The sequence below is a fragment of the Phaseolus vulgaris genome, chromosome 4 (assembly GCF_051622355.1).
Source record: "Phaseolus vulgaris cultivar YP4 chromosome 4, ASM5162235v1, whole genome shotgun sequence".
In the NCBI taxonomy this organism is placed as follows: Eukaryota; Viridiplantae; Streptophyta; class Magnoliopsida; order Fabales; family Fabaceae; genus Phaseolus; species Phaseolus vulgaris.
Genome location: NC_143501.1, coordinates 21,674,924 through 21,687,018, shown reverse-complemented (window position 1 = coordinate 21,687,018; position 12,095 = coordinate 21,674,924). Strand labels below are relative to the sequence as shown.

The window sequence follows — 12,095 nt, the reverse complement described above, 5'->3', positions numbered from 1 at the left end:
CTACTTGATGGACTCACATGGAGCCCAGACCCTAACAGCGTCAGGAGGAGATCAGGGGCACGTTCATGGCGAGATTCACACCATTTCAGGGGGTTTCTCAGGTGGAGGATGCATCGCTTCTCAGCAGAAGAAGTATGCATGAGCGGTGATAACGGTAGAGGCACAAGAGGCAGATCAGGCCCTTGACATCGACCTTGTCTTCACCAAGGCCGACCTCCGAGATGTCGTCCCCCACGACAATGACCCAGTGGTTATCTCAGTAGTGACCGTGGGGAGAAAGGTACACCGTGTCCTGGTGGACCAGGGAAGCTCAGCCGACGTGATGTTCTGGTCGACTTTCAACAAACTGCAGTTGTCTCCTGATCAACTGAGGCCTTACACCGGCTGTTTGTATGGTTTTGCGGGAGACCAGGTGGAGGTGCGTGGGCACCTAGAGTTAAGAACCACCTTCACAGATGGTGTCACCTCCCGCACAGAGAACATCAGGTACCTTGTTGTTAACACTCCCTCAGCTTACAATATACTATTGGGTAGACCTGCACTGAACAGGTTGGGGGCGGTGGCGTCGACGAGGCACATGAAGATGAAGCTGCCTGACTTGGGGGGAACGGTGATCACCATCAAGTCAGACAAGAAGGAGGCTAAAATATGCTACGAGAATAGCCTCAAGACAAAGAAAGGGGTGTTCACAGTCACCACCCGGGCACCAAGTGAAGAAAGGGTCGCTCGTGCAGAGATCGCCAGGGAGAGGCGACCCGAACTAGCAGGAGACGTCCTGGAGCGGGAAATCGGAGGCAGGATGTTCAAACTTGGCAAATCACTAGGCCAAGGGACGCAGGACCAGATTGCCGAGGTCATAGCGTGGCACCTGGATGCCTTTGCATGGTCCGCCTTGGGCATGCCTAGCATAGACCCTGACTTCCTATGTCATCGCCTCACAATGGACCCCCAGGTCTGACCTGTCAGCTAGAGAAGAAGAAATTTCAACGAGAAAAGGCGGTAAGTCATCAAAGAAAGGACAAAGAAGCTGTTGAGTGCCGACCACATTAGAGAAATTCAGTACCCCGAGTGGCTAACAAACGTGGTCTATGTGAAGAAGGCCAACAGGAAGTGGAGGATGTGCGTGGACTTCACAGACCTCAACAAGGCTTGCCCGAAGGATTCTTATCCTCTGCCAAGCATTGACGCTTTGGTGGATAGCACCTCAGGTTGTAGATTGCTCGGCTTCCTGGATGCTTTTTCTGGGTATAACCAGATTAAGATGCATCCCAGGGACGAATGCAAGACGACGTTCATGACAGAGCTGTCTTGCTACTATTACAGAGTGATGCCCTGTGGGCTGAAGAATGCAGGTGCCACCTATCAGAGAATGATGGACAGAGTGCTCGTGCCCATGATAGGGAGAAACGTGCAAGCCTATGTGGATGACATGGTGGTGACCTCACAGGTGAAGGATCAATATGTCGCTGATTTAGAAGAGCTATTTACAACAATAGCTAAGTATAGACTGAAGATGAACCCTGAAAAGTGTGTGTTCACGGTGGAAGCAGGTAAGTTCTTGTGATGAGATTCCAATAGCCACATAGAGCAAGATTCTTGACACTTTGAGGAATCACCTTGAGCTGGAAAATGTAGAGGCACTTTCTTAGAAGTTGGATCATGGTTCTAAGATCAAGAACTCACCAATAACAAGTACCAAATCCCAAACTCATTTGGATGAACCAAATATTGTCAAATTGAATCAACAAAGGAATAGAAACTAGATTAACCGAACAGAATTAAGCTACTAAACAAAAGAACCGAACAGAATTTAAAAACAAAACAGAATATAGGTGCTGAAAATAGAAAAACCGAAAGCTAGACAACTCAAAACACAAGGTAACATGAACAATTGAAGAAGAAGAAAGGAAGGAGAAGAGAATGCTCATGAAGATGGAAGATAGGTTGGATGATCACGCCACTAGAAGTATGGATGCTCCTAGATGAGTGTGGAAGCCGCCACTTGAGGAAACCATGGTCCTTCAAGATAAGACTAGAGAAGAAGCTCAAAGCTCTCCAAATGCTCACTCCAATTTTGAGTATAGTTTCTTTAGATGAATTCAAATCTGAATTTTACAAAGGAAGCACCTCTATTTATAGCCTAAGGTGCTGAAAAATAGGTGGGAAATTTCAAATAAACTCATTTGAAATTCCCACCAAAAACAAGTCACATGGGAGGTGTGACCTTTTTCTACTATGACACCTCCCAAAAACTACACCTACACCACTCTCCTAAGTCACATGGACAATGTGACTTTATTTTACATTTTCACACACCTTTATTTAATAACCACACCTCCTAAAACTATACAAGAGTATTTCAAAGCTTGGCCTTGCCCCTCATGGGATGGATTTGGGCTCTTTGGGCTTTGGCCTTCTTGGGCTTGGGCTTGGGCTTTGGGCTTGGGCCTCATCTTTATTTTATGTCTTCTTTTAATTTTGAGAAGACTAGAAGGAAGAACTTCAAATGTGAGGGTGGATGTCCTCTTCCTCCATTAATAAAAGCCTCCTTTATTTGATTCTCATCATACTCCTCGAGTTGGAGAGAATTCGTCCACGAATTCTGAATCCCTGCATATAACAAAGTCAGTTTAGTTTTACAATTAAAAGTGGAAGAAAAATGTAAACATGACTTAGCATTTGTAAATAATGGGATTTCAGAAAAGGAGGTTCTATAAATCGACCAAGTTGGAAAAATTTGTTTGGGAATGATGTGATGTTTTGGAAAAAGACCTCTTAAATGGTGACAACCATTAGGAGGTATGAACAAATCATCCCTAACATTTTTTAACCAAGATGGTGGTGAAATAGGAACCTTGGGTAATGAAAAAGATAAGGAAGGAAAACACCTTGGAGGTGAAAGGATAAGACCCATGTCAACTTGGCCTTCTTTGTCTTTTTCTTGTTTACTTGTGGTAGGTGGGTGAGTTAGGTCTTGTTTTACTTTGTTGATCTTTAAGATTTGCTTTTGTGGACAATGAAGAGCTATGTGCCCAAAACTTAAACATTTAAAACATTTGGTATTTGAAGTTTTGGTAGGCGACTTAGGAGTAGAAGGTTTTGTAGTAGAAACGTTTTTTGGAAATATGGTTTGTTTGGAAAAATTGGAAGGAGAATTTTGAGTAGACATTTTGTTGGCATCCTTCCTAGAAGAGTTGTAGAAATCATCATCATGAGTATTTTTGAAAGTTGTTTTCAAAAGATAGGATTCCACCTTGATGGCTTGGCGAAACACTTTCTTTAAAGAAGAGTACTCATTTAATTCTACAATTTCTCTAATATCTCTTCTCAAACCACGTACAAACCATTTTATCTTTGACTCTTCATTAGCATGCATATTCATTTTAGTCAAAGTTGTTTCAAAATCTTTAAAGTATTCTTCTACCATCCTATGTCCTTGAGGAAGCCTTTGGAACTTCAACAAGTGTTCCTTCCTAGAAGGAGGAACAAACCTCGCGCGCATACACTCTTTCAAAGCATTCCAAGAAACCACGGGAGGTTTCTTGCGATACATAATGTCCATTACAATTTTATGCCACCATTCTTTGGCATAGCCCAAAAAGGATAAAGAAACTAATCTAAGTTTTTGGTCATCTTGGACCTTATACACATGAAAATAATGGTCAACCTTAGTCTCCCATTCTAAATACACATTAGGATCACTATCACCATTAAAACTAGGGACTTTTTTACAAGCAATGTTGAACACTTGGTGATATCTTTGGTCACGGTTATAGCTCTCTTCATGAGAATGATGGTGATGCCACCTTCTTCTATGTTCTTCTTCACCAAGGACTGAAACTTTGCAAGGAGAATGCTGCTTGTAATATGCACCACTTGAATAGCCAGCCATTTTGCAAATAAAAAACAGCAAACAAGTTAAGAAACAAAATTAGCAAAAACAGTGAGCTTGGCAATGAAACTGCCGAAGTGAAATGAGGCTGAAAAAAGAGATCACTCTCAAAGAAATAATGTTCTTGCACGAATCTGATCTTGAGGCCTTGGAATCCTCAAATGAAATATGTCAAAGCAAGCACACCAATCTTAAGAGCAAACCACCACAAAACCAAAGAAACAATAAAGACAAACAAGAAAAGGTATAAGCAAGGAAAGGTAATTGCAAAAGGAATACTATACGTAAGACAAACTCAAAGAGTAAGAATGAAAGACAATCAAGAAAATAAAGAACTCAATGAGAAAAGTAGGCACACAAAAGAAAACCTAAGGAAAAGCACTAGAGGAGATGAAGAAAACAAAAAATTTAGCTACTGGAAATTTTTTTTTTATGCAAACTGTGTTTGATATTGACTGATTTAACTGGAACGTTGTAGAGCGAACTGGATTATGAAATTTATACCACAGAAACTTCAAGATGTTAACTCAATAATGGCACTGGAATCAATTAAAAACAGTAAGCCAATTGAGAGAAATAAATTTTTTAAAATCACTGCCAGATTACCGTATTTTTTTCGGCAGGAATGTACACTTTTTTTATTTTATTTATCATTTTTTGTGTACTTCATATTTTTGAATGATTCTTTTTTCTATTCTTTTCTAACACTTTGAATATCTCAAATCCAGAATTTCAGAATTTTACAGTACGTAAATCAGTTGCAATAAGGAAAAACAGTAAGCACTCTTTTCAGAAACAGAGGAATCCTAATAGGAATAAAAAACAGAATGATGAACTAGCAAAGACATAATAGAAAATGATGTAGTGGAACTTGTATAGGTCTAGAATACAAGTATGAACTCAATTCTAAAAAGAAAATGCACAAAGGATCAACATCAATTCAGAAAATTATATGACACCAAAGCAAGAAACAATCAAAACAATAAAAGTACTACTAGAAGTAATGACATATATGGAATAACATGACTAAGACAAAACTTGACATGATTCAAAAATTAAAAGACACAACACAAATTGTAACAAGTGAAAGGAAGCTTAAGGTATACTCTAGGAAGGATAATGCCATTCCAAAAGAGCAACCATACTCATAAGAATTATGAGTGCCGTAAACCTTTCCACAAACACTTGGAGCAAAAGAAAAACAGCAAGAAAACTCAATTAAAATTCTAAAACAGAAACTTAAATTGCAAGAAATTAAAAAGCTCTTGAAATAAAGTGCACACAACTCAACAATTAAACAAGAATGAACCTAAGACTCATGATACCACATGATGTGATTCCAATAGCCACATAGAGCAAGATTCTTGACACTTTGAGGAATCACCTTGAGCTGGAAAATGTAGAGGCACTTTCTTAGAAGTTGGATCATGGTTCTAAGATCAAGAACTCACCAATAACAAGTACCAAATCCCAAACTCATTTGGATGAACCAAATATTGTCAAATTGAATCAACAAAGGAATAGAAACTAGATTAACCGAACAGAATTAAGCTACTAAACAAAAGAACCGAACAGAATTTAAAAACAAAACAGAATATAGGTGCTGAAAATAGAAAAACCGAAAGCTAGACAACTCAAAACACAAGGTAACATGAACAATTGAAGAAGAAGAAAGGAAGGAGAAGAGAATGCTCATGAAGATGGAAGATAGGTTGGATGATCACGCCACTAGAAGTATGGATGCTCCTAGATGAGTGTGGAAGCCGCCACTTGAGGAAACCATGGTCCTTCAAGATAAGACTAGAGAAGAAGCTCAAAGCTCTCCAAATGCTCACTCCAATTTTGAGTATAGTTTCTTTAGATGAATTCAAATCTGAATTTTACAAAGGAAGCACCTCTATTTATAGCCTAAGGTGCTGAAAAATAGGTGGGAAATTTCAAATAAACTCATTTGAAATTCCCACCAAAAACAAGTCACATGGGAGGTGTGACCTTTTTCTACTATGACACCTCCCAAAAACTACACCTACACCACTCTCCTAAGTCACATGGACAATGTGACTTTATTTTACATTTTCACACACCTTTATTTAATAACCACACCTCCTAAAACTATACAAGAGTATTTCAAAGCTTGGCCTTGCCCCTCATGGGATGGATTTGGGCTCTTTGGGCTTTGGCCTTCTTGGGCTTGGGCTTGGGCTTTGGGCTTGGGCCTCATCTTTATTTTATGTCTTCTTTTAATTTTGAGAAGACTAGAAGGAAGAACTTCAAATGTGAGGGTGGATGTCCTCTTCCTCCATTAATAAAAGCCTACTTTATTTGATTCTCATCATCTTGGGTTTCCTACTCACCGAGCGTGGGAGAGAGGCGAACCCCGAGAAGTGGCTGCAATCCTCGCGATGAGGAGCCCAATCTCAGTGAAGGAGGTGCAAGCTCAGGTCGATTTATAGCCCTTGGTCGTTCCATACTTGGGGAATCGATATGTTGGGACCCTTTCCCTTGGCGATACGACAGATGAAGTACCTCGTGGTCGCCATAGAGTATTTCACGAAGTGGATAGAGGCTGAGCCAGTGACACAGATCACGACCCACAAGATCCAGCACTTCGTGTGGAAGAACATAGTCTGCCGCTTCGGGGTACCAAAACGGTTGGTGTCCAACAATGGCACTCAGTTTGAAGGCCAACAGCTAGGCAAGTTGTGCACAAAAGTTGGAATAAAGCAGGTGTTCGTGTTAGTCAAGCAGCCCCAGACAAATGGGCAGGTCGAGTCCGCCAACCGAGTCCTGCTCAGATGTCTGAAGAGAAGGCATGAGAAGGCCAAAGGGACTTGGGCAGAGGAGGTCCCTAGAATTGTGTGGGCTTACCACACCACTCCCAGTCCACCACCAGATAAACACCCTTCACCTTGGTGTATGGGTCAGACGCGATGATTCCCGTGGAGATCCAGGAGAACTCGCCACGCTTCCAGAACTTCGTGGCTGAAGAGTCCAATGAAGAGAGAAAGTGATATGATTCCAATAACACAATTTGAATGATTCTTGACATTCTTAGGAATCATCTTGAGTTGGATATGAGAGAGGCACTTTAAGATAGAATTGGATCAAGGCTCTATAATCAAGAACTCACCAAAACCCAAACTCATATGGAAGTTCCATGTATTGTCAAATTGAACCGAACAAATGGAGTGAAAAAGCAAAGGCACCGAATAAAATGTGTAAAAACTAAATTGCACCGAACAAATAGCTAGAAAAGGAAGAAGAACCAAAGATGAACAACAGAATTTAAAAAGAACCGAAGCAAACCAAAGGAACTAGAATTGCCGAACTGAAAAATGCAAGAACAACAAGGTAAGACATGAACATAAAAGAGAAGGAAGGATGGAGAAGAGAAAGCTCATGAAGATGGAGGAATGGTTGGATGATCACGCCACTTAGAGGATGGTGACTCCAAGATGAGTGTGCAAGCCGCCACTTGAGGTAACCATGGGACTCTCAAGATAAGACTAGTGAGGAAGGCACAAAGCTCTCCAATGCTCTTTCAAAAATTGAGTATAGTTTCTCTAATCAAAATTCCAATCTGAAAAATACAAAGGCAGCACCTTAATTTATAGCCTAGAGGTGCATTTCATGCAAAACTAATTAAATTCAAAATTCCCCCAAATACAAATGAAAGTGGTACCAACTATAGTCATGAGGAAGGTGTGACCTTCTCTCTCACTTTGGCACCTCCCTATTTACTCCTACACCTATCTACTAACGCACACCCCCCCTAAGACTCCTAACTAAAGACCTAAAGATGCTTTAACAAAAGAGGTTTCTAATGTTTCCCTCTAAGCACCTTCAAACAAAGAAATTACAAAAAGAGAAAATAAACGTCCATTAGCTCCTAAAGCTTTGAACATGCTCCTTGTAAGCCTTTGAGGTGGGCTTTGACCTCCATGGACGTCCTCTATTTGAGCCTCAACCTCTTCTTGCTCTTGATGATTGGCCTCCATGTCCAATTGAGCTTGATCTCCATCATACTCCCCGAGTTGGAGAGAATTCGACCACGAATTCTAGAGACCTACAGAAAAAGGAGTTAGATCACTGATATTAGAAGTATGACTACCTAAGAATGTATCAAGCATATCTAACTCATAAGCATTGTCATTAATCCTCTTTAGGACTTGGAAAGGTCCATCTCCACGAGGCATTAGTTTGGACTTCCTTTGAGTTGGAAAACAATCCTTCCTCAAATGAAGCCAAACCCAATCTCCCTCCTCAAACAACAATGCTTTTCTCCTTTTATTGGCAAGTTCAGCATACTTGCCAACCTTCTTCTTAATTCTCTTCTTGATGTCTTTATGCAAAGTTTTCACAAAAGAAGCCTTTTCATCCCCATCTTTACACAAGACATCTCCAAGAATGGGAATAGGAAGAAGATCAAGAGGTGTTAAGGGGTTAAACCCATAGACAACCTCAAAAGAAGAATGTGAGGTGGTAGAATTTACTACACGGTTATATGCAAACTCAACATGGGGTAGTAAATTCTCCCACACTCTAGGATTCCCTTAAATGAAACATCTCAATAGTTGTCCCAAAGTTCTATTCACCACCTCGGTTTGACCATCAGTTTGTGGGTGGCAAGTGGTAGAAAATAAAAGTTTAGTTCCAAGGTTGCCCCACAAGGTCGTCCAAAAGTGACTTAAGAACTTGGGATCTCTATCGGACACTATAGATCTAGGGATCCCATGCAAGCGAACCACTTCTTCAAAGAAGAGGTTTGCAATATGACATGCATCATCCACTTTGTGGCAAGGAATAAAGTGAGCCATCTTTGAAAAACGATCCACTACCACAAAAATGGAGTCCTTTCCCTTTGATGTCTTGGGTAATCCTAAGATGAAATCCATAGATATGTCAACCCAAGGCATTGAAGGGATAGGAAGAGGAGTATATAAACCATGGGGATGCATCTTAGACTTAGCTTTGCGGCAAGCTATGCATTTATCACACAAACTATGAACATGTTTATGCATATGAGGCCAAAAGAAATGGTCATGCAACACATCCAAAGTTTTAGCAACCCCAAAGTGACCCATTAAACCCCCCTCATGTTCTTCTCTAACAAGAGATAATCTAATAGAGCATTGAGGGACTCAAAGACGTTTTCCTTTAAAAAGAAAGCCATCTTGTATAAAAAAGTCTTTGTGTCCTCCCTTAAGACACTCTTGATAGATGAGAGAAAAATCAACGTCATCATGATAAAGTTCCTTAATGTGATCAAAGCCAAGATATTGAGAACTTAAAAGATTTAGCAAAGTGTATCCTCTAGAAAGTGCATCCGCCACAATGTTTACTTTGCCTTGCTTGTGTTTGATCACATAAGGAAATTTCTCAATGAATTCCACCCACTTAGCATGCCTCTTGTTAAGCTTGTTTTGGCTTTTCAAATACTTAAGAGATTCATGATCACTATGTATCACAAACTCTTTAGGAAAAAGATAGTGTTGCCAAGTAAACAAAGCCCTAACAAGTGCATATAATTCTTTATCATAAGTGGAATAATTGAGATGACTTCCCTTCAATTTCTCACTAAAATAGGCTATGGGGTGACCCTCTTGAAGAAGAACAGCCCCAATGCCTATGCTTGAAGCATCACACTCAATCTCAAATGTCTTAGTGAAATTAGGAAGGGCTAAGATGGGAGCATTAGTCAATTTTTCTTTCAAAGTTTCAAAAGCTTTTTGTTGTGCTTCTCCCCATTGAAAAACCACATCCTTTTTCACTATGTCATTGAGAGGTGCGGCAATGGTACCAAAGTTTGGTACAAATCTTCTATAGAAAGAAGCAAGTCCATGGAAACTTCGGACTTCATTCAAAGATTTCGGTGTAGGCCAATTTTGAATGGCCATCACCTTTGTTTTGTCCACATGGACCCCTTTGCAACTCACAACAAACCCTAGGAATTCTATATGATCAAGAGCAAACATACATTTAGCAAGATTAGCATACAAATGTTCCTTCCTAAGGGTTTCTAAAACTTGCCTAACATGCAACCTATGGTCATCCAAAGATAAGCTATAAATGAGAATGTCATCAAAGTAAACAACAACAAACTTACCAATGAAAGGTCTAAGAACATGATGCATGAGGCGCATGAAGGTACTTGGTGCATTAGTTAAACCAAAGGGCATAACTAACCACTCATATAAACCAAAGTTGGTCTTAAAATCCGTCTTCCATTCATCACCCGGTTTGATACGGATTTGATTGTAGCCACTTTTAAGATCAATCTTTGAAAAGATTTTTGAACCATGCAATTCATCCAACAAATCATCTAGTCTAGGTATGGGATGCCTATACTTAATTGTAATGTTATTGATGGCCCTACAATCCGAACACATTCACCATGTGCCATCCTTTTTAGGCACTAAGATGATAGGTATAGCACAAGGACTCATGCTATCTTGAACCCACCCTTTCTCAATCAAAGCCTCAACTTGTTGGCGAATTTCCTTGGTTTCACTTGGATTGGTCCTATATGCTGGACGGTTTGGTAAAGAAGAGCCCGGTATCAAATCAATTTGGTGCTCAATCCCTCTCAAAGGTGGAAGTCCTTTTGGAGGATCTTGAAACACATCTTCAAACTCTTCTACCAAATTTTCCAAACAATGAGGACTATCAACAAGTGGTTCTATCTTAAGAGTTCTAGATATGGCTAAGAAAAGAGGATGATGAGCCACTATTTCCCTTTGAATCTCATGCCTAGACACAAGGAGTGTAGGCTTAGAACTCTTATCTTTTTTATCTTTTTCACTCTCCCTCTTTTTCTTCATTATGATTTGGTCCTCATGGACTTCTCTAGGAGAGAGAGATTTTAAAGTAACCTTGTGACCATGGAAATCAAAAGAAAGTTTGTTGGTAAAGCCATCATGAAAAACTTTTTTATCAAATTGCCAAGGCCTTCCCAAAAGAACATGAGTAGCTTCCATGGGCACAACATCACATAATACCTCATCTTTGTATTTTCCAATAGAGAAATGGATGAGGACTTGTTTATTCACAACAATTTCTCCTACTTCACTAAGCCATTGCAATTTGTAGGGCTTTGTATGAGAGATACTAGGCAATCCAAGCTTATCTACTACTCTTGTACTAGCCACATTAGCACAACTACCCCCATCCACAATCAAAGAGCAAATGTTGTTTTGAATAAGACATCTTGTATGAAAAATATTTTCCCTTTGACTTTCATCAAAAGGTTGTGAAACTTGGCCAAGAAGTCTTCTCACAACTAACAAATCCCCTTCAAGTGGACTCTCACTCTCATCCTCACTAGACGCCTTAGATGGTGAAGAATGCCTAGGTGAATCCGAATCATGCTCACTCATAACAATGCCATTATGCACAAACATATTCCTTTTAGAAGGACAATTAGCCGCAATGTGACCATAACCCATACACTTAAAGCATTTCTTACAAGACGATCTAGTTGGTGATTTAGGCCTAGAAGTAGATGGCTTAGGTTCCTTGGTTTTGAAAGAAAAATCTTTAGAAGGAAATTTTGAAAAAGACTTTTTGTTCCTCCAAGAATTGTTGTAGTAACCATCTTTGGAAGCATTTTTGAAAGAATTTTTCTTAGCAAGTTGGGCTTCCACCTTCATTGCAAGATGAACTAAAGAACCCAATGATGAATACTCTTGTAACTCAACAATATCTTGAATATCCTTCCTTAGACCTCTCACAAACCTGGCAATCATAGCTTCCTCACTTTCCTCTAATTCAATTTTAAGCACAAGCGTTTCTAACTCTTTGTAATATGTTAGAATATATGGCCTTAAACGAGAAGGGGGGTGAATTGTTTAAGAAGGATTTTTGAAAACTTTTAAACTTAGAATGAAAATTCTTTGATAGAACCTTGATTAAGGATTCAGTTTTTCCAAAACAAATAGCAAAAGCACAAAGCTCAAAAAACAATCGATTGTTTTAGCGAAACAATCAGTTGTTTATACCAGTTCCAAAATATCAAAACTGAATTAAAGAGATAGGGATAGAGAAATTGTACACAGTTGTTTATACTGGTTCACTCCAAACAAGAGCTACATCCAGTCTTCTCAGAAATCCTGAGGATATCCACTAAGCAATCACCACTTGATCACTTACACCACAACCAAGAGAATGACCTTGAACACCTCAAGAAACACACTCTCCTTGGCCA

The 12,095-nt window shown here is 39.7% G+C and overlaps 1 protein-coding gene across 1 annotated transcript; it reads left to right on the top strand.

Moving 5' to 3' along the window:
- The first annotated feature begins 322 nt into the window (after positions 1 to 322).
- Positions 323 to 1,564, top strand: LOC150027961 (uncharacterized). The gene is made up of 2 exons (XM_090300974.1): positions 323 to 952; positions 1,256 to 1,564. The coding sequence occupies exons 1-2, from the start codon at positions 323 to 325 to the stop codon at positions 1,562 to 1,564; spliced, it is 939 nt and encodes a 312-aa protein (XP_090157100.1).
- The last annotated feature ends 10,531 nt before the right edge of the window (positions 1,565 to 12,095 follow it).